Source organism: Molothrus ater, chromosome 31, assembly GCF_012460135.2.
Source record: "Molothrus ater isolate BHLD 08-10-18 breed brown headed cowbird chromosome 31, BPBGC_Mater_1.1, whole genome shotgun sequence".
NCBI lineage: Eukaryota > Metazoa > Chordata > Aves > Passeriformes > Icteridae > Molothrus > Molothrus ater.
In genome coordinates, this window is record NC_071658.1 from 1142182 (window position 1) to 1168950 (window position 26769).

The 26769-nt window shown below is 45.0% G+C and overlaps 1 protein-coding gene across 13 annotated transcripts; it reads left to right on the forward strand.

Moving 5' to 3' along the window:
* The first annotated feature begins 15711 nt into the window (after positions 1-15711).
* Positions 15712-25673, forward strand: LOC118700560 (synaptonemal complex protein 1-like). Of its 13 annotated transcripts, XR_008508992.1 has the most exons (13): positions 15712-15902; positions 16157-16227; positions 16876-16957; positions 17795-17857; positions 18523-18585; positions 19440-19556; positions 20910-21002; positions 21908-21982; positions 22418-22477; positions 23125-23573; positions 23681-23827; positions 24120-24206; positions 24299-25673. XR_008508992.1 is itself a non-coding variant. In XM_036405115.2 (12 exons), exons 1-12 carry the CDS (start codon positions 15717-15719, stop codon positions 24311-24313), a joined length of 1059 nt encoding a protein of 352 aa, XP_036261008.1. In that variant the 5' UTR covers positions 15712-15716; the 3' UTR covers positions 24314-25673. The 13 variants fall into 13 exon arrangements, 8 of the variants coding, with proteins under 8 accessions (XP_036261008.1, XP_054374041.1, XP_054374040.1 ...); XR_008508991.1 differs by having other exon boundaries at positions 23125-23827; XM_036405115.2 differs by lacking the exon at positions 23125-23573.
* The last annotated feature ends 1096 nt before the right edge of the window (positions 25674-26769 follow it).

Below are 26769 nucleotides of genomic sequence, written 5' to 3' on the forward strand. Positions count from 1 at the left end.
TGGCGAATCGCCCAGTGAAGCCGCCTGCAGGAGCCCAGGCTGCGCACAACCAGCCAGGGCCGCGTTCTCAGGCAACTGAGGCCGCGCCGCTGTCACAGACGCTGCCGCCGCCTTCGTGGTTTCCAGGCACCCGCGGAACCCGGCAGCCGCCGCCCTTTCCCGGATCCTGCCCCTCCCGGCCCCGCACGCCTCCCAAGATGCTGCCGGGGCTCGGGGGCTTCGTCTGCCTGGGCTGGGGCTCGGCCTCCCCTGCGGGACAAGGTGAGGGGGGGTCCCCGGGGGTCGTGTCCCCCCGGGAGCGTGTGTGAGTCCCCCATGTCCCCCCCAAGCCGGGGTCACCCCCTTTTCTCTGCCCAGAGCTCCTGAGCCAGCTCCTGCTGCCCCCTGGGAGGGGCTTTGGGGAGCCCCCGGGGACCCCCTTGAATGCCCATTCCTGGGCACTGGGACCCTTCGCATCTCCTTCTCCAGCTGCAGGACCCCCTGCACCCCCTTATCCTGCCCCGACACCCCCTGCACCCCCTTTCCCGGGTATCCGCCTCTCCCGGCCCCTGGATCCCCCGTTTCCATGAGCCCGGGGACCCCCGGACCCCATTCTGGCCAGCCCGGGGCACCTCAGCCCCAGGCCTTCCTTTGCCCGGCGACCGGTGACGTCACTGCAGACTCGGGTCGCCATTGGCGAGCAGCAAAGAGCGGCGCCAATGGCGGGGCCGGAGGCGGCTCAGGGGCCGTGAAGAGCCTTGAGCTGTGAGGGGCCATGAGGGGCCATGAAGGGCCGTGAGGTGTCACTCTTGCGCCGAGAATGACACAGGAACAGGCAGGTGGCAGTATTGCAGAAAGACTAAAAGAAGGTTTAATTCAAGAGAACCGTGCGGTTTTTATAGAGTGACACGATATATTCTGTTTGATTGGCTAGTGAACAAAAACATTCTTTATACATCGTCCTTGAGAAGAAGAGAAAGATGAAGTAGAAGAACACCACCTGCAGATTGTTTATACTTAAGTTCTCACATTCTTACAACTTGCTAATAATTCTCACAAGCTGCTGTGAGAAACACTTGCTGTTTCTCTCTCTCTGTGCCATGGCATCCACAGTGAGGGCCTGTGAGGGGTCTTGGGCAACTGTGAGGGAGCCATGAGGGGCCTGTGAGGGACCATGGGGAACTGTGTGGTGTTATCATTTTATACTAAAAACTACATGTACAGTATTTACAATAACTTCTCAATACTTATCACCTATGTTAGACAGTGAGTTTTTACTCGAATCTAAAAATGCCAACATCACTTAAAAGATGGAGGAAGGAAGGAAGGAAGGAAGGAAGGAAGGAAGGAAGGAAGGAAGGAAGGAAGGAAGGAAGGAAGGAAGGAAGGAAGGAAGGAAGGAAGGAAGGAAGGAAGGAAGGAAGGAAGGAAGGAAGGAAGGAAGGAAGGAAGGAAGGAAGGAAGGAAGGAAGGAAGGAAGGAAGGAAGGAAGGAAGGAAGGAAGGAAGGAAGGAAGGAAGGAAGGAAGGAAGGAAGGAAGGAAGGAAGGAAGGAAGGAAGGAAGGAAGGAAGGAAGGAAGGAAGGGTGATAAATGAATTCACTGGATTCAAGGATCATACAATTATAAATTTATTATTATTATTATTATTATGCAAGCAAGAATAAGCAAAGTTCAGCGCTGGGCGGCCGGGAGTCTCCGCTCCTCTAGGCTCGCACCGTTCCTATCCCCAAAGTCCACCTTTTATTGCCTTTTTCTCCCGGGTCCAGGGATGATGTGGTCTGTCTTTTGCGCTTGCTCATTCAGTTGCTAGGGGGTCTTTTTCTGCCTTCTGGTGGTCGTGGGATGAAGGCTCCAAGTCTTCCTCTGTGAACCGCTGAGTGAACTTTTCCTTATAAGGCATACCTATACAGTGGAATTTTCAGAACACTATACGATTCCTGCAAGCCTAAGCAATTCTTACGAGTTTAGGGATTGTTATTACAGCTCTCCTCTGTGACCTCTTAGGTGAACCTTTCTTTACCATGGAATTCCCAAAGCACTATACGATTCCTGCAAGCCAAGCAATCATATATGAACCATATGTGAACCATATGTGGCTATACATTTAAAATCAAGTGGTTTTAGCTATTTAGTTATTGCTTTGATATTGTATAATTATTTAGCTATTGATTAAATTAATGAACAAACGTATTGCTACTTAGTACAGGTGCCGTGCTTTTTTGTCCACCTCTGGCAGACCTGAACGCCGATCCAGCACGTCCCTGCCGACGGAGCGGCTCCCGCGCACCGAGCCACGAAACCGCGCACCCCGCCCGCTCCGTCGGCTGGCAGGCGGGAACGGCGGCGCAGGCGGGATTTTTAAAGTCACCGCAGATAAGGACAATGTTCAGCTGAGTCACAGTGAGGCAAAATGGCAATCCAGGAATAAATGTTCCTGTTCACAACATCCTCCATTCACATGGATGGTTTCTCACTGGCACACAGGAGCAAGGGAGGAACCCAAATGCATCATTGTACACAAAGTCAGACATGTTGAGGGATGAACAGATCTCCCAGGGATATGGAAACCTCCCCTGAAAAGCCAGTCCAGGGAGAGCCTGAGGTGTTTTGTGGTTGCAGGCATGAAGATGCTCAGGAGCTTCCACAGATGCTCAGGATGGTGCCTGGATCTCGCTCTGGCAATGCCAGTGGCTCAGCTGAGAGCTGTGGCAATGATTTACACTGCACTGAGAGGGGCCACAGTCCTGCAAGGGTCTTTCATCAGGAGCAAACAGCAGCCTGGAGGATGGGGAATGCTGGATCTGTATCAGGGCTCATCCTTCACCTTCATGTGGAGCTGCCCCCAAAGTTGCCATGTATCACTTTTTATTTTTCTCCTGTTGGGTCTATTTTGGAGCAGCTGTTAGATGTGGCTTTTTATGGTGATCCTGTGGGAAGCAACCATTTGCCTGCTGTGATATCCTCACAACTAATACTAACTCCTCATTGCCTTTGGTTTTATTTGGGGTTTTTTATCTGTTGGGTTGGTTTGCGTGGGTTTGTTTATTTGGGGTTTTGTCTGTTTTGGTTTGAGCTTTTTATTTGCTTTTTTATAAATGACTGGTTAAGTTGGCATAGCCAAACTCAAGAAAATGTAAACCAGGTTCAACTTTCCAGAAATTACTTTTGTCTGGGTTTAGCTGCACTCCCAGGCTCAGGATCACCAGTATATTTGCAGGTTTTACTCTGCATCATCAGCCTGTCCAGACTCTGCTTGGTGTTTCAGAAATGGAGAAGACAGTGGACATTGTGCCAAGCTTCCTTTCCAACAGAAAAACCTGGGTCAGCATGACAGAAAAGAAGAAAAAAAATAAAATTCACCAGTTAGAACAGAACAAGTGTCCCACCACTTTTCCCTCCACTGTTATTAATTTTGTACAATTTAGAGGCAAACCTTGGTCTAAAGCTTCCATCTCTCAGTTCCTATTTGCTACCCTTCAGCCTTGACATGCCCTGATCTGACTGACTGCTGTCCAGCTGGGGCTGGGGATGCTCAGCTTGGAAAGAGCCTGGGAGGCCTCACTGTGGCTGTGCAGGACTGGAAGGGTCCCACAGGAAAGAAGGGGACAGAGTGCTCAACAGGGCCTCTGCTGACAGGACAAGGGGGATGGCTTTCAAGTGCAGGAGGCTGATTGAAGCTGGATCTAAGGGAGCTGCTGTTTTACACTGAGGTTGGTGAGGCACCGGCCCAGGCTGGGCACAGAGGCTGTGGGTGCCCCATCCTTGGCAACAGGGCTCCCCCAAGGCCTGGGGGAAGATTGCTCAGCTTGGAACAAGATGATCTTCAGGGTCCCTTCCAAGCCCAACCATCCAGGGATCCCCGCTGCCCACTTCAGTTGGCCCTGGACTCCTGGGAACTGTGATGTCACATCCCCCGTTCCAGGTGGAACTGCCAGCACCCAGCAAAGAGCACAACTCAGCCACTGGCCCTTGTGTCAGCCCACGCTGCACTCTGCTCCTGTCCACCCCTGTCACCCTTCTTGTCACCTGCTCCCTCCATCAGTCCTGAGAGCTCCCCAGTGCCTGGATTTTGTCATCCACCACTGCAGGATGCTTATGTTTGTCCTGAGGAAGGTACGGTGCCATTCCATGGAGGGGGACACTGCCAGCTGCCCAGGTGGGGTGCAGCTCTGTGGGATGGTGTGGGACAGGGACCCCACTCTGAGGTTTTGCCACCTCTGCAGGCTGTCACAGACAGAGAGGAAGAGATGGATGTGGATATCCAGACTTATATAAAGGAGGATGTGGAGATGGAGGAAGACACTGGAGAGGAAAAGATGGAGGTGGATATAGATGTGGAAGAGGAGATGGAAGTGGAAATGGAAGAGTACAGTGAAGACATGGACATTGATGAGAAAGATGAGGAAGAGCCTATGATCTTGGCATGAAGACCAATGCCAGCAGCAGGACAGGCATGTGGTCCCCACAGGCAGAGTGGGTCCCCTGCTGCCAGGCTGGAGCTGGGCTGGTCCCTGCTCAGGGACGTGGCACCCCGTGCGCTGGAGTCTGGTGCCATCCGCAGCCTGTCCTGCGCTCGCTCTGGGCCACACGAGCTCCATCCCAGACCCAGCCAGGCTCAGCTCTGGCAGCAAAGTCCTGCTGTGCCAGCATGTGCCAGCCTGGGGGCACATGGAAGAGCCCTCTGTGCCTGACTGGAGTGACCACGGCACACTTGCTTTTCGTCCAGGACTGATGGACATTCCAGACAGGAATGCCACCCTTTTGTACATATGCTTTACAGTTTGTTCTCTTCAGGAATAGGATTTAGGACCTTTTTTTGTCTTCTGTAAATACGTTTCATATATTTTTACTAGATAGGTTCTTATGTATATACGTTCCATGGATTGCTCTTGTTAGAAATATTCTTACATTGTAAAAGTGTTGGGTATTGTTGCTGTTCTTCCAGAAATAAACCAATTTTCTTTTTCACATCCTAGTTCTCTTTGCATTTACTTTCGGCACAGGCAGCATTTGCAAAGTTGTGGTTTCCACTTGCTCCAGGTTTCCAGGGCTGGAGCTCCCTGGAGGAGCTGGCACAGCCACCCCAGGAGTGAGGGTCCCTGTGCACAGAGGGGTCCCAGTGACTGAGGTCACCCTCTGCCTGCAGTTTCTCTGGACACACTTGGTAGCTGCAGGGGCAAATCCCAGCGTGTCCTGTGCCATGGGATCCCATGTTGGAGCAGGGCTGAGCCTGCCTGCTCCTGCAGAGCCTCAGCCATGGCTCTTCCCTGGGCAGCCCCAGGGCTGATGAGGGTGCACTGCAACCCCTGCTCCTGAGCACCCAGAGGGGCTGGAGCAGCCTGCAGAGCCTCAGCCCTACATGGACCAAGATTGCCCTTGGAAACCCCCTCTGTGCCCAGACTCTGGTACAAGCACAACAGGAATTGATCCTCCCAGTTAAAGGTGTTAATTGGCAACAATTTGTCCCTGGCACTTTCTAGTACAGCAAATGTCAGCACTTGGAATCCCTGTTCTGCACTCCCTGGTCAGGCACCAAAACATCTGAACCTGACAGAACATCTTGAATTAGCACCAACCTGCAGAGAGCTCTGGGGGAAAACCTACCCCCAAGCACCCAGAGAAACACTTGACATTTTTATTGCTGAATTCATTCTCCAAGAACAGTAATGAAAGCTTTTGGTGTCCTCACCAGCCACAGATGTGTGCTGCCAAGGTTTGCTTCTGGGTTATGATTGATTTTTATTAATCTGCTCAGAACTCTGATGCTGTTTCTGGCTAAGGTGTAGAGATGATATTTCAGAGCCAGATGAGCTCAGCACAGCTTCTGCAACACACAATTTCCAGACCCAGACATTCAGGCCATGCAAACTGATACTTTTTCATCTCTGTGCAAAGATCAGTATTAGGACATCACTGATGTACCACACACTTCTCAGAGCTGTCCCTTTCATCCAGCTCTCCCCAGTCACTTCACAGACTTCACTCCAAGCAGTTTATCTCTGAGAGAGTTCAGTGGCACATGGGATTTAATCCTGGTTTTGCTTCATCTTCTCCTGAGCTGTCTCCAGACACGGTGTGTGGGCACTGTCTGACAGCAGCAGCATTAACGTGCCACCTCCCTGACACTGAGGTTCATGTCACAACTTTTCATCCAAAGCAGCAAATCAATGATTCCCACTGTGTCCCACACAGCTCCATGGGGAGTTTGTGTGGCTGCAGTTCCAGCACCCGCCCTAATGCACAGGAATTTCAGAAGATACAGAAGGAATCAGCCATTCACAGAGAAAAACATCAGTTTGCACGGCCCAGATCCCCACAACACTGCAGACTCTGGTAACCCAGAATCTGCATTTACACTTTGGTCTCTGGGCCTTACTTTTCCTCTCATTAAACTTCTCCCATTTTCCCCTCTTGCTCAGGTTCAGATAATTAAAAGCAGCATTAGGAGCAGGGATAGGTAATGGGAACTGTCCCAAGGCTTGACAAAATTTCTCTTTTCAGGCCTGACAATTCCAGCCAAGGAGAGAGGAAAAGCCTGCATGAAAGAGGTGTCAAATCAAAGCAGTAATCAAATTTCGGTATAATGAGAGAAGCTGAAGAGGTTTTCAATGTTCAGAACAAGATTAGCAGCTCCAGGCACAGGAGGGATGCGACATTTTCCCCGCTGTAACAACTCTGTGATGCAAATTGCATCTCAAATCCTTCTCCCCAGCTCTGGGACCCGTTCAGCCACAAACGTGGTGCTGAATTTTTGAAAGCAAAGTGGAAGCTGGTCAGAGAGGTGGTTTGCAAATCAAAACCACAGAGGACAGCTTGGAAGCAGCAGCTGGAGCAGAGAGAGGCAGAGCCTGGCCCTGAGGTGCAGCACAGCCTGAAACTCTAACAAAATAAAGAACTTGCCACTTGTTTTTTTCCCTCAGGAGCCACAGAAGGTGCTTGATGGAATCCCTGCCTCCTTCACACTGCATCAGCATGCAGAGGAGCACAAGGATGAAGATTACAGCACCTTCTGCTGCTGCTTCCATCTCCTGACTCAAATCTCACCAAAATCTGTCACTACTGGGCCTTCCCAAAGCCCCAGATTCACTCAGTCCTTGCAGAATTTCAGTTCTGAGGAGCAGGAAGGGAGATGAAGGCACTTGCAGACACCAGAGATGCAATTGCTGCCTGAGGTGCATTTCACTGCCCAGCTTAGCGCCTCTAAAACCATCAAAATCAGCCCCTTTGAGAGCACCAAGCCAACAGCAGGACATCAGGGCCTGCACATGGTTGGAAATGGCATTTTTTATTATTCCTCTCCCAGTCTCTCATTTCATGGTGCCATTGCAGGGCTTAATCCCATCATTCAGCAGCAAGTCTTGGCAATGAGCTTCAGATGGATTTTTAGTGCTGAGCAAATAAGAGGCAATTTTACTTTGTCTCCAATGAATGAAATTTCACCTAAAGCGGACGAACTCTGTGTTCTGAGGCTGGCCAGGCACCAACCACTGCCAGGTCCCCAACCTGGATGTCACACTGCTCTAATATTGAAAAGTTAAATTTATTTGGCTTTGTGTACAAGATTATTCTCTCTCAAAAGAATTGGAATCCATATCATTGCATTTCCAAGCACTAAACTCAGACCAGCCACAAAGAGCACAAGAGACAAGAAAAGAAATAGAGATTTCTAAGGAGATGGAAATTGGATGCTGAGTTTTTTCCCATGATAGAAAGTTTCATCAATTATCACCTGCCAGCTCCTTGCCTTCACTTGTGTGGCCACCACTGAATACACTCGCAGATAAGAAAATGTTTGTCCTACTGAAAACTGGCACTAGAAGCAGAAAAAGGCTCAGATGTCTGGATTAAAAGACAACATAATGAAAAGAGCTGCCTTATAATAGCAAGATATGATGGACAGCAGGAATGGCTGAAGCCAGCAGAGAGAAGTCCATGAACTATTCATGCTACAAAGATTTCTGACAAAACCCCCAAGAACCCAAACGCAACATTTTGTCTGGCAGAGCTGACAGGAACCCTGTGCATTTAATTCAGTCATTGGCAGCAAATAGAGATCAGCTTGAAGCTCCTTTGGTCCACTACTACTTACTTTTTTTCACCCAAAAAATGGAATGACATCGACTTTTTGGGAAGGAATTACTGCTTTGAGTGGTTCAATGCAAAGAGTTTCTTCCCATACCCACTCATAATCAGTCACCAAGAGAAATATTTTCTAAAAAGATCTCTTCCAAATTTTGGAGTGACTTTCAACATAAATAACTTGGTTATTTTGCTCAAAATGCTAAGGGAATTGAATTGGGCTCCCTCATCTTAAAAAGAAATGTTTCTTCCTAGCTCTTCACAAAGAGGAACAAAACACTTTGTTGCAGCAGACTGAAGGCAGGAAGAGGTTTCTTTCCCCCCGAGCTGCACCACAGGAGACAATTTTGTTGCCAAGAGGCAACAGAACCCAGCCAATTTCCAGTTCTTTTAGTGTAAGGGAAAAGTTCTGAGGATCCCAGCTGTGGGAGACACAGAGTGGCAGGAGCAGGGGATCTGCTGGGGGGTTTGGGGTTGGGGGCAGATGAAAGAAATGTTCAAGCAAAACATGTGAGAGCTCAAGACTCCATCCCTCAGAGGAGAAACTGGATTTGACCCAAATGCCATTCAAATCCAAAAAACACTGAGGCATTTCCCCAAGCTCTGCTGGGCCATCAGGTACAACCCAAATCCCTCTGTGGGACCAGGGCAGCAGATCCCTGGCACTGGACAGGGATGCTCCCCTGGGAAGCCACCTGCATTGCCCATGGCACTCACAAGACCTGCTTCTAAAGACCCCAACATCCAAACAACTCCACATTAAAAGCCTTTAATTTGGGGTTTCACTTCTCCACCTGTCTGCTGTCACTAGGCAGCTGCTCCACTTCAACCCCTTTCTGATAGGTACAAATTTTCTCCTGATTTCCAGCCTGAACAGGAAGTTATTTCCATTCATTCTTCTGCAAGCACTGGGAGCTTGTACCTGCTTTGCTCTTCCTCTCCTGGTGTGCATTTGTGCACAGAAAATGCCAAAGCCAAGAGCATTTCCTTGTTTCAATCATGCCATTTGTCCTTATGATTTTCTTCCCATAGAATTGCATGGATTTGGTGCTGGCTCAACACTCAGAATGTTGACAGCACAAAGTCCAGTTCTCACACTGACTTCTCCCAGTTTTGGACCAAGCCTGCAAAGAAGGAAACACAGCAAAGAAATTCCAAACAGGGGCCCTAATCAAGGTAATAAAATGCCACATGCCTGTGTTTGCTGCAGGGAAGAATAGTTCTCCTTATTAAATCATTACAAACAATTAAAGCAGCAGAGGGGAGGAAGACAGAGCTATCATTTCCAGCTCCCCAGTCCTCTGCCCCTGGCATGAATTTCATAAAGCACCAATCTCCCAGCAGAAATCCCTCAGCAACTGATTTCCTGCTCGTGGAACACAGCAGGCACACACCTTGGTTTTCCTGGCCATAAAAAGAGAATTTCCCTCAACGTTTTTCGCAGCTGTGATGTCAAATCCCCCTCCCTGCCCTCAAGTGACATGTTTCTGTAGGGTGACAACCCTCTGGAGAGGCACAGAGAGCTTTGTGTCAGTGTAAGGGATCCCCACAAGGGCAGATCCCTAATTCAGGCTCCATCTTTGCTTACATACAGTTCCTTGCAGAAAATTCATTGCATTTCCCCAGAACAGGGAATTTCAAGCACATTTTTCTCTTGAGCTGCTCTGCCTTCCACAAAAGCAGTGTGCCAGGGTTTTCTTTGGAGACCATCATCAGGAAACACAGCAACACCTCACAGCCAAGACCATCCAAACCCACTGATCAGCTCACCCCCACATCTCCTGGGCTCCCTTGAATGCCCAGGAGAGTCTGAAAAGCCAACTGTTTTTGCTAAGAAAGGGCTGTGCAATCAAAAGGTGAATGACAGGGACAGCCAGCCCCACACAAGCACCTCTGGCAGGAGAAAGACCAGGAGGGATCCATCCCTCACTGACAGAGGCGCAGCTCCAGTGATGCTCACTCGCTGTTTGGGTTGCCTTTGCTGCTTTTACATTCACAACGCATCTCCACACCACAATTGTTCTCCCTCCCTGCAGCCACAAGGAAAATATTCACTGGTCTCTCACCTCTTTCTTGCCCCTCTCTGCCTGAAATAATTTTTACCCCTCATACAACCAGCAGAACAGGGTTTGCTTTCATGCTGGAAAGAAGCCCAGAAACTCTTGGACTGATTGAAAGTGGACAACATCACTACAAACCACCCATTACTCAGGTGCCCCAGGGCAGCAAGAGAGGGAAATCTGAAACAGAGGTGGGAACACCAGCCATGGGTAACAGCATCATATTCTGCCTCTCTCATGGATGCTTTTCTTCCCAGTCCAGAAAATTCCCTGCCCTTTTTAGGGCTGTAGAAGGCTGCTAACTGCCCCACAAAATGAGGGGCAAACCAAGAAGGAATGCTGCACAACACCTCTGTTCCTATGATATTATTCTGCTGAACCCATAAATCCACAGAAGAATGGGCACTGCCAACTCCTGATTGCAGAGGAGGGAGTTCCTCACATCCTCCCTGTAAATTAGGATTTATCGGAGATGGAGAATTGATTGCCAAGCAACCTGCAGAGACACAAAACTGCTCTGCAGTTTGCTAGGACTCACTGAGCAGTACAAAAAGATTATTGATACGGTTGGGGAGTGTTTCTGTACAGGATGTGCACATCCTGACATCCCAGGCAGGGAAAAATTTACTTAACATTTGCAAGAAGAAAGCAATTCTTCTTATTAAAAAAAAAAAAAAAAGGAAAAATAAATAGAAAATCAACTTCATGGCAAGGAGCCTCAGTAAGGGTTTGCAGAATTTGTTGAAAACAGATCATTTACAAGGAAATAATTTTCATCTGCCTTCAAGTGGAGTTGTGAAGCAGGTGGAGATGGAGATGTCTCAGACACTGAGTGTGCTCCTTACTGACAAAATGACACTGATCTTACCAAGTATTAGAAGTGAAAAACTTCAGTGATAACTCAGCCCTCCAACACAAAACACCTTCTCCCACGCAGTCAGCACTTGTCTGAAATCATTCCCCTTGGCAGGAGGCCCTGCATGGCCTGGTGAGTTCTGCACTTCAGAAATTATTCCCTGTGGGAAACATGGAAGTATCTTTATTTCTTTGCTTTTCCTGCTTCTCCTCCACAAGCATCCCAAACTTATTTTTGGTGTGGTTATCTATAATTTGCATCAATATGATTTCTGATGGGGGCTTTTATCATTTACCCAGTATGCCATGAAATCCCCAGTCAAAGACCTCACCCACAGCTTCAGTCCCCAGGGAATTAAATTTGGGGGTTTGCTTTGGGGCTCAAATTAGATGTTAAAGAGAGGAGAGCCAGGTGTTCCTGACTGTCACTGCTCTTTTGGCTGTTTCTGGGGCCCACACTGAATCCAGTCCCCAGCATCCCCACGATGGCCATGAGCATGGGGTGCAGATGAGCAGAGAGCACCAGCCATAAACCCCATCTTGCAGTAATCCCTTCCCTCTTCCTTTTATCTTTTGCATTTTAAATTATTTTATGAGTTTTATAGCACACCATTTCTTACTCAATTCACCTGAGTTATCCAAATTACATTTTTCTCCATCACACTGGCATAACCAACATGGCTCACGCTCAGCGCTGAGTTTTCATGACCACATACATGGCCACAAGAATTATGATGTCCTATTCAAGTAGGTCAGGCTGGCATTAATTGTAAAACAGAGCTGTAATAAATTATTGCAGTCCAAAGCCAGAATCAAGTCTCACTAAGCTCAAACCAGGCCTTCTGCTTTTCCCTCTTTTCCTTACAATAGTTGATGGTATTGTAAACTTTGTACTCCACAATGTCCGTTGGCCAAAAAAGTGTGGAGAAAGATGCTGGCTCTGTGTAATTGCACTGGAAGACGTTGTTTCAGGAAACAGATTTCATCTGTTTTGTTGGTTTGGGGCTTTTTACATTGAACATTGTACAAAAGATTGGACCATTTCTCCAAAACATGATCTGAAGGTGAAGATGAGTCATTTCACTGTCATAACACAAAAGGGAGGGGAAAGCAGAGTGAACAAAGCAGCAAATTCATTCAGCAGCAATTTGCACTCCATAACCCTCTTGTGATGAGGCTTTTAGGCCAGAGGAGCTCTGCTACTTAAACAGACAAGGCAACACATTCAGCTGTTGCTTAGAGATATTGGAATCTATTGCACAGAGCCTGCTCCCCGGTGAGATCCCTGAAGGGCTCCTGGCTGCTTTTCCAAGGATGCCCTGTTGCAGTGCTGATGTTTGGAAAGACTCACAGCTTTTCCAAGCAGGTCAAGCAATGACAGAAAGGGTGACTTTTCACAAGTGAAAGTTCAGATGGCATTAAAAAAGTCAAAGTGGCAACTCCTCACACTTGGATGTAGCAGATACCAAGGGCTCTTAGCAGCTGTGTTACAACCAGCTTAATAGCAACTAAATCATGTATATTCCTATTCCTGCCAGGAATGCTGATGGATCACAGCACTGCAAGACACCCTCATCTGCCAGCAGCACAGGAAGGACAGGGATCCAGGGAAGAGCTGATTCCTACCTGCTGACTCACACTAACTTCGGGCAAAAAATATCCTTTTATTTTGGTTTGGTTCTCATCCTTTCAAACTAGGATTCCTCCTTATGTCTTAATCTTCAGCTGTGCTGAGGAACCCCCTTGCATACACTCTGTGCACATCTGATGAAGGCAACCAGCAGGAAACAGAGCCCTGTTAATAAATCCATGGTCAAGAGAACTCCAAAAGGAAGCAATTAGCTGTACCCCAGAGCACTACAGCACCAGGTCCCATCACATCCAAGGCTTTTTCCTCACAGCTCCCACAGGCAAATGACACAAAAGCTGACACTCACATGGGCTGATGGAAGAATTCTGAGACAGGGAAGCAGACCTCCACAGTGCCCCCAGACCCATTCCTGAGGCCTTGCACCAGACGACTGCAGGGCACGCAAAGTAACACAACAGATCTGAAAATCCAGAAGCCAATTGATGGCAGACTCAAAGGACAGACAGATGCTAAAGATTTTATATTATTTGAAATAGCAATAGACAGAGTCCAACTTGCCCCACCCCAGGGAGGCAGCTGGGAGGTCCCACCTTGCCCAAATCTGCATGAATCCATTGGAGTCTTACGTTTTGCGAGACCTCACCACAGAGAAGACCAGAAGAGGATTTGATGGTATGCCAATGGGATCCATGGAATGGTGATGTTTTTCACTTCATCTGTCTCTGTCACTCTCTTTCTTCCCCTTCTTCCCAACCCCCCATTCCCCCCCGCCCCCCAGCTTCTTTTTCTTTTCCTTTCTCTCCCTCTTCCTCCTATTTACTGTTACATAAAATCCAGACTATTGATTTTGGCATATGGTCTCGTTTGCACCTCAATTCACAGGCCTCTCCCTAATAATTGTAATAACCAGATGATAACAACCCACTGAAACTTGATGAAACTTCAACAGACCTCATTCACCTTTCAGCAGTTTAAGCAACCACTATACAAGAAAAAAAAGTCTAGACCAGTACATTTAGAAAATGTTGCATTCCTTCAGTGCAAAAAAAAAAAAAGCACAATCAGTAGAGCATATATTGTTCATCCACTCAGCTGTGCATTGTGGTGGTGTTCCCAGGGGTCTTAGGATGAGGGAAGAGATGAGGATCTGACTCTTGATTTATTATTTTATGATATATATTCTATTAAAATTATACTAAAAGAATAGAAGAAAGGATTTCATCAGAAGGCTAGCTAAGAATAGAAAAAGAAAGAATGAATAACAAAAGCTTGTGTCTCAGACAGAGAGTCCAAGCCAGCTGACTGTGAGTGGCCATTAATTAGAAACAACCACATGAGACCAATCACAGATGCACCTGTTGCATTCCACAGCAGCAGATAACCATTGTTTACATTTTGTTCCTGAGCTCTCTCAGCTTCTCAGGAGAAAAAACCCAAAGGAAAGGATTTTTCATAAAACATGTCTGTGGCAGTGCAGACCACTGAACTGCTGCACCAGAAGACGGGCATTATCCCATCCTGTATTTCCCTTTGGCATTCTCTCTCAGAGTGCAGATGAGACAAAACCAAAAAGTTCAACTTGAGTCAATCTTTACCTCCAAAGGAATTTCAGGAACTTTCTGCAGAGGCCAATGCTGTGCACGCTGATGAACTCCTTGCAGAGGCCAATGCTCTGCACGCTCAGGAACTTTGCAGAGGCCAATGCTCGGCGAACAATTCCCCTGGCGAATCGCCCAGTGAAGCCGCCTGCAGGAGCCCAGGCTGCGCACAACCAGCCAGGGCCGCGTTCTCAGGCAACTGAGGCCGCGCCGCTGTCACAGACGCTGCCGCCGCCTTCGTGGTTTCCAGGCACCCGCGGAACCCGGCAGCCGCCGCCCTTTCCCGGATCCTGCCCCTCCCGGCCCCGCACGCCTCCCAAGATGCTGCCGGGGCTCGGGGGCTTCGTCTGCCTGGGCTGGGGCTCGGCCTCCCCTGCGGGACAAGGTGAGGGGGGTCCCCGGGGGTCGTGTCCCCCCGGGAGCGTGTGTGAGTCCCCCATGTCCCCCCCAAGCCGGGGTCACCCTCTTTTCTCTGCCCAGAGCTCCTGAGCCAGCTCCTGCTGCCCCCTGGGAGGGGCTTTGGGGAGCCCCCGGGGACCCCCTTGAATGCCCATTCCTGGGCACTGGGACCCTTCGCATCTCCTTCCCCAGCTGCAGGACCCCCTGCAGCCCCTTATTCTGCCCCGACACCCCCTGCACCCCCTTTCCCGGGTATCCGCCTCTCCCGGCCCCTGGATCCCCCGTTTCCATGAGCCCGGGGACCCCCGGACCCCATTTCCGGCCAGCCCGGGGCACCTCAGCCCCAGGCCTTCCTTTGCCCGGCGACCGGTGACGTCACTGCAGACTCGGCCCGCCATTGGCGAGCAGCAAAGAGCGGCGCCAATGGCGGGGCCGGAGGCGGCTCAGGGGCCGTGAAGAGCCTTGAGCTGTGAGGGGCCATGAGGGGCCATGAAGGGCCGTGAGGTGTCACTCTTGCGCCGAGAATGACACAGGAACAGGCAGGAGGCAGTATTGCAGAAAGACTAAAAGAAGGTTTAATTCAAGAGAACCGTGCGGTTTTTATAGAGTGACACGATATATTCTGTTTGATTGGCTAGTGAACAAAAACATTCTTTATACATCGTCCTTGAGAAGAAGAGAAAGATGAAGTAGAAGAACACCACCTGCAGATTGTTTATACTGAAGTTCTCACATTCTTACAACTTGCTAATAATTCTCACAAGCTGCTGTGAGAAACACTTGCTGTTTCTCTCTCTCTCTGTGCCATGGCATCCACAGTGAGGGCCTGTGAGGGGTCTTGGGCAACTGTGAGGGAGCCATGAGGGGCCTGTGAGGGACCATGGGGAACTGTGTGGTGTTATCATTTTATACTAAAAACTACGTGTACACTATTTACAATAACTTCTCAATACTTATCACCTATGTTAGACAATGAGTTTTTACTCGAATCTAAAAATGCCAACATCACTTAAAAGATGGAGGAAGGAAGGAAGGAAGGAAGGAAGGAAGGAAGGAAGGAAGGAAGGAAGGAAGGAAGGAAGGAAGGAAGGAAGGAAGGAAGGAAGGAAGGAAGGAAGGAAGGAAGGAAGGAATGGGTATGTTGAGAATGGGTATGTTTAATTTAAAAGGAGATTTCAAAATGCATCTTCTTATTCCTCTTGGCCATTTGTTTGAAATTAGGTTAAGGAATGAACAACTAACAGTGTATCTCAGTAAGCTTTCACTAGAGAAAGAACAAACAGCACAAGAGAAAAATGCTGTGGCTGCAGAAGTCAAGAAACTGCAAGAACAACAAGAGGCAAGTTCTAAACTTCCAGGTTTCATGAAAGGACAATACTCAATTGGACAAATTACTCGGTTTTACAAATTAGATGATGAGCTGCAACATGACTTGGTCTGTAGAGTACCTGAGCTGTTTTTTGTGTTGGAGTTGGAAAGGAAGTGTATTTACACTTGTGAGCAAGGCAGGTCAGTGTGCTTTGGATGTCTTTGAATTTTTTAAGAAGTCACTTTGAATTTTATTTCTTTGCTGACACATGGGTCTTTATTTAGGATAGTAAGAAAAAAGAAGAAAATACAAAGCAGTTAGTTGAAAATCTAGAAGAGGCAAATAGCCAGCTAAGGCAAGTAAAAACAAATATTAATAACTGATATTGTGAAAGGAAGTAGACTCAAATAGTTAGTTGTGTTCAAATGCTGCTTTCCGGGATTTTTTGATTGTTGTTTTTTCTAGATTATATAGCTAAACAGAAACTATTCAGAATTGCTGTTGGCCAAGTAGAAATTTTCTCAGATTAGAAATACCAATTGCTGCAGGAACAGTGTTTGCCATCATTTTGTATTACATAGTAGGAGCTGTCTTGTTGTGCATTAGACATCTCAGGTGAGAGGGAAATGAAAATGGAAGGTGAAGGTCATGGATTAAATGTGACAAGGCAAAACTGGGTAAGAGTTACTCTCTGTATCACCAGTTCAATAGACAGGCAGCTCCCATGTTTCACAGCTGCATTGCAATAGTCCAGGTTAGGATGTATTTTCCTTGGCTTAGCTGGAACATCTTTTCCTACTTAAAAAAAGTATGCACAGTTCACAGATTGACTTACTGGGCATGTTGCTGCATTTTAAGAACATTTTCATTGAGCAGCTTATGAAGTTCCCATCAACATTAGCAGCTCTTTTTAGAAAATAAAAGAAGGGTTTATTAGAAGTACTGAAAATCAGTTAAAGGCAAGAAGGAAAGATTTACTAATGCTTGTTAATTTGGCACTTAGAAATGAACTGGAGTCTTTGAAGGAGAAAATGGCAAAGACAGGTGAAGAGGTGAGAAGTACACTGGATGAAAGAGAAGAAAATGTATGTCATGTGTCATGCAAATATCTTACAGAACCTGTAGGACAGCATTAAATGTAAAATCTGTGTTGGGATTTTTCTGCAAAGCTCTGCCTGGGGGATGTGATCTCTGCCAGAGGTTTCTTCTTTCTCAGCTGCTGCCAGCTGTGCCATTGTGTGTGCACGTGCTGAGCCCTGTTATTTCAAAAGACAAGCACAGTCACGGGGATGTTCACTCTTTGCTGCAAGTTTCATATTAAAGATTTGGTTGTTTTCAGGCCAACAGAGAACCTGCTTTTCTGATTTTTCATATACCCACACAGTGATGGATGGGCTCTGGATTAGCTTTTTATATGTAGCGTGAGTTTTAGCTTAAATAGATTCAAACATTTTTACTTTTCTTTCTGTTGGTTCAAAGCAACCTGGGGTTTTTAGCAAATTTCAGAATTTCATTGTAACAGTCAAAGATTTACAATTGTCATTTCAGGTAAAGAGTACTGAAAATGAAATTTCAAGAAAGGAAAAACCATTGAAGATTCTAGAAAATAATTGGGAAATTCATTTTTTCATGGATGTAGGGAACTTCCTACAAGTGTATTTTTAAATTGTGAAGATATTGGGGATTTTTTTCTTCTTTCTTAAGTCTCTAACAACTAAGGAACTGGTTCACTGCTATTATTTAACATTTTGTGGTACTTTATGGCTAAAACTCTGATTATTCTAACATGTCAGCTGGTGTTGCAGTCCCATTGGAACAAACCAGACTGGTGCAAGTGCAGGTTTGAGAACATTTACAGGAATTGCTCACATAGGGAGTCATTTGTAGAACTTACTAATGAATGTCTGAAATATCTCTTTCAGATGAACAATTTAAAGAAGCAGGTGGAAAATAAAACCAAATGCATTGAAGAGTTGCAGCAGGAGGTGGGTAGAGATTTTCATTTCACAAATACATAAACACATTATATTTTGGGTTGCCTTTTCAGCAGGTTTGTGTCTGCTGTGATATCTTTAGATCCACCTATGTAATTTAAAAATTCTCCTTTCTTATCCTAACCCTGAGCAAATTAGGGAGTCATCTCAGGAATCACTTGATTTGTTAAATGTGCCTTAATTTGAAAAGAGCAATTACAAAAATAATGTCTTTAATAAACTTCTACTCTTTTTCATTTAGTGCATGGTGTTATTTTTGTACTTGTAATAAGTATCTCAGTTACCACTAGTAGAAAATAATTCTGCACTGGCACAAACTGTAGTAACTTCACTGTAAATATAAAGAACTTGTATTTTTTGTCATGACATCTTCACACCTTCTGTCAGCAGCATCTTAGTTGTAATTCCCATTCTGCACCTCATTTGTTATTCCCTGCTCTTGCTCAGGAGGAGCCTTTCTTAAGGTCATGAAGAAACAGTAATTATCACAGAAATTAGTTGAACATTCATTTGTTTGAAGAATTGTTCTGGAACCTGAGCTGCACAACACAGAGTTATTTGCCTGATGAGAGCTGGAATTTCTTGATGCAGTTAGACCATTACATAATTCTGTTTACTTATTAAGGTACAGTGCTTGTTTTGTTTTATTTCAACAGAATAAGGTGCTGCCAAAGAAACTTACTGCAGAAAGCAAGAAAAGCAATACTTATGAAGGGAAGGTAGGTTTAAATAACATCATGTAGAAGATGAGGTGAGTGTTTTTAAGCCCCACTGTAAGTAATGATAATACTTGTTCAATACGTTCTGAGCTGCTTTGGGATCTGGGATACAGACTTTGCAGGAATGAGCTCACAGTTTTTAGAAGATGCTTCCATTTTTAATCATTGGGCACTGACTGTTGGACATTTAAGAGATGGATTCACTTTGCAATTAATGATGTTTCTAATCTGTTCCTTTTTTTTTCTTTTGTTGATAGTGGACTGAACAGGGTTCAGCAACCTCATTGTAACAGAAAAGCATTTAAAAGACATATACATATATGTATATATATATTACTTTTTTAAGGCTGTTCTTTAAATGTGTTCTGCAGTGGCAATCCCTCTGATGGGAATATTGTGTCCAGCTTTGGGTACTGCACTTGAAGAAAAGTGGACTTTTTTGAGGATATTCATATGATTAACTTAAAAGGAAAAACTGTAATCAAAATGCACAGCTGGGAGAAAAATGTACCATAAAAGCTGTGCAAATCTGATACAGGTTTACAAGAGAGGGAATCAAATCTCCATCTGTATTTGTTTTTTTTCTGAGGCATTCACAGCATTTAGGGTGACTGCTTAGGGCAGTCTTCCCCACTGGGCTGTTGCCATTCTTTCTTTTGAGTATTTTCCAACTCACTTCAGGCCAAAGTTCAACTCTTTATTAAAAAAAAAAGCTGAACTTTTAAATAGGAAACACTTTAATCATATACCTGAACAGTAACAGTGTGTTTGTGCTCAAAAACAAGAGGTAAGAAAAAATCATTAACACAGTAATTCCTAAACAAATAACAGCAGCAATTCTGCATTCTCAAAAGGTGAATAAATTGCAGATAGAGATGGAAAAGATGAACAAGCAACATAAGGAAGCAGCTGACATCTATCAAAAAGACATAGAAACAAGAAAAGGAAATGAAAATAAACTTCGTGAAGAGGTGAGAGGTGTTAATTTTTACTGCAATTTAATTTTTTTTAATTTAAAATGTTTTTATGAAGCTTTATTGGCCAGAGTCCTTGCTCTTCCATTTCAGACATGAATGGAATTTGTGTATGCCTGTGAGCAAAGCTTTAGTACATGAGGTGCTTAGGCTGACGTATTTGAATATGACTTTGAAAATAAGAACTCCATTAAAACTTCTTGCTTTCAAGATATAGTTCCAAGAAATTCCACCCTTGGTATAAAGTCAGCATAGTTAAATTAGATTATAACTTCTCCCATATTAGTATTTTTCTGCCCACACTTTTATTTTGATGGCAATGCTAAGAAATGTTAGGGCAGAGTGCTTGAAATGGCCTTTTGGTTTGAAGTGAACTTGCCTGCCATGGCTGTACCTTTGATCTTGCCCATTTTAACAATCTGCAGAAAAGATGAGGGATTTGAAAGGGATCTTAAAAGCAAATAAAGCCCAAGTGGGACTGCAAACTTTGCACCCACAGGGGAAAGAAGAAATTAAGATTTAAAAGAAATATATGGTTATGTTGATGAATGAAATGCAATTTATTACTGACAGGTAGAAAAGATGAGGTTGCTTTGTGATGAAACAGCAATGATACAGAGACAAACTGATGCCAGATGTCAGCACAAGATAACTGAGATGATGGCACTGGTGGAAAAGCACAAGGGAAGAGATTTTCCTGCTTGCTGTGGTTTGCAGTGTGTGATACCATGTTAATGGCATGTTTATAACTTGTGATACCACGTTCATGACCTTTCCAAAGCAGAATCAGGCCTGAATCTGGGAAAAGGAAGCTGAACACATGCTGGACTTTGCATCATCTAAAATCAAATTCATTTGAAGATTTTCAAAAGATTCCTATGGGCAGATAAATTCCATTCATCTAAACTTCTGGGATTTTTAGATGTTTTTCAATTCAGGCTTCCTTTGATACCATCTGAGTGCAATATTTTTCAGTATCAGTTTGGCTCTTTCTCTGAGATGACTTAGTGACTGTCAGCAGTTTAGCCTGACACATTTTAGTTTTCCTTTCTGTTCCTCTATTTTGCAATATCTTTAGCAGATACATTAATAAAGATGGCACAGCTGGCTCTTAGTGCTGAGCCCATATTGCTGCACAGAAATCAAGCACTCTCTGCCAGTCCACAAAATAATACTTGAATTGAGCATTTTCTGTTTTACAGTTTCTGCAGAAGCATCAATGAATCTTTTCTTTCTGAATCTTAAGAGCCTGGTTTGAAAAAAATGATGTTTTAAGACTGGATAACTCTATAATTGTAACATTTAGTCACATATTTTGAGTTTGTTGTTGGTTTGGTTTTTTTAACCCAGAATGAATATGATAAAATGGTTGAAGAAAAAGATGCAGAGTTAAAAGTATATAAAATGAAACAGCAAAAGCAGTTCTCATCAGCAAGAGCACTGGTAAGGAGTACTTTCCAATGTTCAGTAATTCAGTGAAGGGGCTGATGTCCTTGTGTAGTGGTTTTATGCTGGCTAAGGGCCAGGCACACACAAAAAAAACATTCACTCATTTTTCTCTGCTGTAGTTGAGCAGAGGAGGGGAAAGAAAAATTCAAGTTGAGATAAGGATTAGGAGAAAAACTCTTTGAAGGTAAAGCAGATTCAAACTTAAATAGCATCAAAAATTTATTATTAATAGAATTAAAAATGGGTAATGAGAATTAAAATAAACCTTTAAAACACCTTTTTTCCCAGTCCCTCCCTCTTGCCCACCAACAGCACAGAGAGACAAAAGATGTGATCTTCAGTCAGTTTGTGACTTCTAAAACTCTTTTTTCAGTTTGCTTAGAGAGTTTCTTTTTCCTGCTGTGCTCTGGGGTCTTTCCCACCAGAGACAGTCCTCTGGGAACTTTTCCAGTGTGGTTTTAATTTTTACCAGTAGCAGTCCCAGCCAAGCTGCTGCAGCAGATCTTATTCTGGGCACTAAAAACTCCAAATGTTTCTAAAAATGAATTGGAGTAGCAGTGTGTTTGTGTCTGCTCTTCCAGATAGTGTGTCATGCTCTGACTTCCCACTTGGAATAGGAAACTTTTGTTTTAAATATTTCGATTGTGCCCTCTCACCCCTGTTCTCCCAAGTGTTTTAAGGTCTTACCTTGAACATTTCTGATCAAGTTCCTGTTTCTTACAGTGCTTCAGTCTTTTTTAAACAAGCTAAAGCAAAGCTTCAAGTATAGGGCTGAAAAGCAAATAGAATTCTCTTGTGTATCTAATGAGTGTCCCTGTTAATTACTGTCTCACTTGGGACTGTTTTCTTTTTTCTGGGCTGTGCATAGTTAACCCTGTCCTTTATTTAATGGTTTGTAGGAAAATGAGCTGTCATCTTTGAAAAGTGAACTGGCCTCCATTAGGGAACAACTGAAAGCAGAAATTGAAGAAAAGGTGGAGTTTTTTATTCACTGAGCAGCGGGGGTGAGAGGTGTGGCCTGGGCTTGTGCTGTGGGAGGAGTTGGATAAGAAATTAAACTGAACAGAAAAACAGGGACTTTTGAATGCTGGGGTTGTGCTAAATCTGGTCATATATTTGTGTGAGCTTTGTAACAGTCTGTGATTATAGATTATATATAAATTAACAACAAAACAAAACTCTCCTTTATTTTAGTTAATTTTAACTAGCTAAAGCAAAAAACTTCCCTAAACTGTAGGGGTTTTTTCAGTGACTTTTGAATGCGGGGGTTGTGCTAAACCTGGTCATATTTTTGTGTGAGCTTTGTAACAGTCTGTGATTATAGACTGTGCTCTGTAATGACACCAAGAAGATTTTTAACAACTGAATTCAAAGAAATATTTCCTTGCTGTCACATAACTCTTTTGTAGGAGAATCTTGTAAAAGAGCACTCTCACAGTATGATTCCTGAAAGTGAAAAGAAACACAAGGTAACTTCAACTTTTTAATTGCTTTTAGAATTTGGTAGTGTTTATATGTGTAGAATCAATTGAAGTGCCATGATAATTTATTTGCATTCAACAAAAGACACTGCAATGCTTTGGACTTCAAACTTTTTAAAGAAAATAAAAATTTATGTTCCTGGGACTCCTAAACCTTGTTTAGATCTATACAGTGAATCTACTCATGGAAAAATAGAAAGTCTCCAAATTATATTCCTAAAATAAAAAAGATAAAAATAAAAAATATCTCCTTCAGTGCAGGAAGCCCCTTGGGCAGTCCAACACTGAAGTTTTGTAACTCCTAACAGTGAATTTTTCTTGTTGCATTTTTCTGCCTGTATTTCTTACTTCTCTGTAGATGATTTTTTTCCCCTGGGATAAGAAGGGATTTTAAAGGGTCCTACCATTCCATGGAGATATTGGACAGCAGTTTCTGGAAGGGCTCCCACTGTGTAATTTTTCTTGCTCAGTTGTTGATTTTTTTATGTCTCTGGAATTGTTTTACTCAGTCTTAAACGTGTCCATTTGTAAAGGCACTTTTCCTCTGTGGAAGAGAACAAAGCTGATCTAGCTGTAAAAATGGTCAAAGTATCAAAGTAGTCCTGACTGCAGAACTTACCCTTCTTCCCTGTCAGGAGTTCACTTGTGGGTTTCATATTGGAGCAATGGAATCCAGCACCACTTTGATGTTTTCTGTCTAAAAAAGGACTGCACTGGACCATTCAATGCTTCTCAGTTTAACTTCTCCTGAAAAGACTATTTTAAGTAACACCAATCTTGATATAGCTATCAATCTTTCTCTGAAAGCCTTTCCCTGCAGTTTTGTTTGTTCCCATTTTCTTTGATGTTTGATATGGTCCACATGTAGTGGCTACAGTTCAGAATACCCTGAATTTCTGCAGATAAGCATGAAGAACTGAAATACAATGTGCCATGAAACTCAGCTCTTCCATAGCTTCCCCTTCATTCTCCTCATTTGGCAACAAAAATAATATAAAAAATGCTATTTCCACCCCACCCCACTTTGTTTGGGTCATTGCTTCATGTTTGGATGGAAAGAGAAGAGTTCCACCATTTCTCTCAGGTGAATTCTTGGACACTCAGACTGTAAACTGGCTCCTGAGTTGGGCTTTAGATTCCATTCTTACCCCATAAAATAAAATCTAAAAATAGAAACGTTTTCTTTCCCAGACATATGCTATAAAGACTCCTCCAATGGATAAGATGCACAGTGGAAGAAGCACAAACCTGCCTTCAGAGCAGAGCAGCAGGAAAAAGCAGAAAGTGCTTGTGCAGCTGGACACTCAGTCAGACAGCTCTGAGCACACTGACCTCCTGGTAAGAGTCAGAGAGCAAATCCTGTGCTGAGCACTTCTTTGTGCTCACTGCTGGCTCTGAGAATGAAAAGAAACAGTTTGGGCTTCCACATTCAAGCCAATATTTATGTGTCTATTTTTAATTGATTGGTTCTTTCTGGAATTGTATGTACATAATTAACATTCTTTTTATTGAACTGTTTTGCCTCATAATGACATCTTAATTTTTTTATTTTTCATAGTTTAATGTCCTTAGGGGGAAAGAAAAAGTAGTTTTTAATATAGTGTGAGTAAGTAACTTTTTCATTTATTAGAGCATAGTCTTGGAAGAAGAAATGTTTAAAAATTTGTACAAAGATTTTCCACAAGCTTCGCGATTACATTCCCCAGCACCAAAAAAGGTATGTTAGCCTTTCCTAAGATTAAAGCAAGCAGTTAATCAGATTGTTTACAGAAACTAAAGGATGGCTTTATTTTCCTTCCTGGACCCCAGCTCCATCCAGTGTGAAATCTCCAGGCTCTGCTCTGAAACTCAAAACCATGAGGAGAATGCGCGAGGCGGGCTGGACTGCGCTCTCCAAAATGGACAGGAAAAGGAAAATTAAAGATGTTGTAAAGTTCTTTGCTTAAAATGCAGAAATGCCCAGTGCCCTGGCATTGCTTGCAGGGTTGTTTTTCTCTCAGAGTCAGTGCTTTGTTGCATTTTTCTGTCATACTCAGTGTGTTCAATACTGTGTTCATTCCTTTACACATATGAACTTTATAGATCTATAACTGCAACCCCTGCAGAGCCTTTTCCACCTTTCCTCCCTTGTGCTTCAAAATGTTGGGACAAAAATTGGCCAATTTTAAATTTTGAAATAAATAGAACTGTGGTGGTGTGTGATATAACGTTGTTTGATTTGGTCTGGTTCATCCTGAATAGTTTCCCCCTCTTTTCCCTGGAAATGCCCAATTTCTTATCGTTATTTGTCTATCACGTTTCCCCTCCCCTATCCATCAGATGTGTCTTGTTGTCCCCACCCCTGGCCTTTGTCCATCACTCGGCAGCCCTGCCTTTCCTTCTAGAACCTTCTCCCCAGGGTGTCGAGTGATTGGGCAGGGGCAGGGACCCCTCCCCAGTTTTTTGCTGATTTGTTAGCCTCATGCGTTCATCAAACTATGTATCAGTTTTTCCATACCCTCATTTGCTGTCGTGTTGCCCCTCCCAGGCCCTCCCCCTTCCCTTATAAGCTGTTACTTGCCCTCAGTTCGGTGCTCAGTCCTTCTCCCTCCACCCTGCTTTTTCTCCCCCTTCGACCTTCCTCCAATAAACCTGCCAACCCTTCCTGAAGGCTGAGTCCCTCTTTCCTTGCCTGCGCCTCCCTGCGTTTGCCGCCCTTCTTCGCTCTCGTATCGTAGATCTCTTCGGGACCCATAGGCGCGATAGGAGCTCCGGGCTCCTCAAGCGCCCCTTCGCCGCTGATCGGGGCTGAACGTGAGCCGGGCAAACTCATCACCTCAGCACCGCAGCACCAGGGTTTTATATGGGACAAGGGAGGGGGAGCTTTGGTGTCACCATGATATTTTCTGAAACTGAGAAGCTGAGAAGCCTCACAGGAAAAGAAAAACAAGAATTATCTGCTGCTGTGGAATGCAACAGGTGCATCTTTGATTGGTCCATGTTGGTTGTTTCTAATTAATGGCCAATCACAGTCAGCTGGCTCGGACTCTCAGAGAGTCATGAGCTTTTGTAATCATTCTTTTCTATTCCCTGCTTGCCTTCTGATGAAATCCTCTCTTCAATTCTTTTAGTATAGTTTTAATATATCATTTTCTTTTAAGATAATATATATCATAAATAATAAATCAGCCTTCTGCAACATGGAGTCAAGATTCTCGTCTCTTCCCTCGTCCTGGGACCCCTGCAAACACCAGCGCACTTTGGGCCTGAGGGCCAATGGGCAGAGGGAACAAGGGTGGTGCAAAGGCGGGACAAAAGGGCAACAACCAACTGGGATTCAGGGGAGGAGCTGCAGGGAACGGGAACCAATAGGAAAGCGGGAGTGGGGAACATTCTAGAAATGGGGAGGAGAACAAGGATGATGTAACTTGGGTCATCAACATGTAAGGGACATGATGCCACCAGGACACACACCAGGGGACAATGTCACCACACCTGTGGGGACGCTGCCACCAGGACGCCTCCAGTGACACCCAGCATGGGCCCACATGGCCCCTGTGGGTGACACTGACCCTTGCCCTGTCCCCAGGGGCGGTTGGGATCCCCTGAGCGCAGTGGCCCTGGGACACCCTGGTGGCTGTCACTCTCTCCTGGGCCACTTGTCACCAGCTGAACAGGTTCCCATCCTGCTCTGGTGGGTGGTGACATTCAGCTGGGACACCACAATGGTGGCAGGGGGGACGTGGTGACAGGAACTGCATCAGGCAGCGCTATGGCAGAGATGAAGGTGCTGGTGGCACTGTGGTGGCACAGGTGGTGGCCTTGATGCTGTCCTGTTCATGTCCCCATCCATGCTCATGTCCTCCCATGTCACCATCCATGGCTGTGTCCCCCCATGTCCCTGTCCATGGCCACTTCCAACTCAGGTCCCCACCCAGGGCTGTGTCCCCACGTGTGCCCATCCAAGCCTTAGTTCAATGTCTTGATTTTTACCCCAATTTCAGGGCTTTCAAAGGTATGAACAGAAACCTTTGTGTTTGAAGGCAAAACCAAAAGGATTTATGTGTCCCTGCCAGAAGAGCATCCATGTGCTTGGGTGGGTGGGAAGAACCTTTTTTGGAGGGGTTTCCACCCCACTGTCTCCAAAATCATGGGTTTTGCCCCAGTCTGACCCGATTTGGTTGTAGAAGATGCCTGTGGGGCAGAGAGAATTAAAATGATGGATTTGTATTGGAGAAGACCTCCAAGGCCATCCAGTGTTACTTGATGCCACCAGGAAGATGCAAGAAGTGAGATTTTTC

Bases quoted from the DNA above. Each gene is read 5' to 3' on its own strand.
- LOC118700560 (XM_036405115.2), top strand. From the start codon at position 15,717: ATGTTTAATTTAAAAGGAGATTTCAAAATGCATCTTCTTATTCCTCTT. The intron at 16,228-16,875 runs GCAAGTAAAAAC...TTTGGCACTTAG, and splicing joins GAGGCAAATAGCCAGCTAAG to AAATGAACTGGAGTCTTTGA. The intron at 21,983-22,417 runs GTGGAGTTTTTT...ACTCTTTTGTAG, and splicing joins AAGCAGAAATTGAAGAAAAG to GAGAATCTTGTAAAAGAGCA.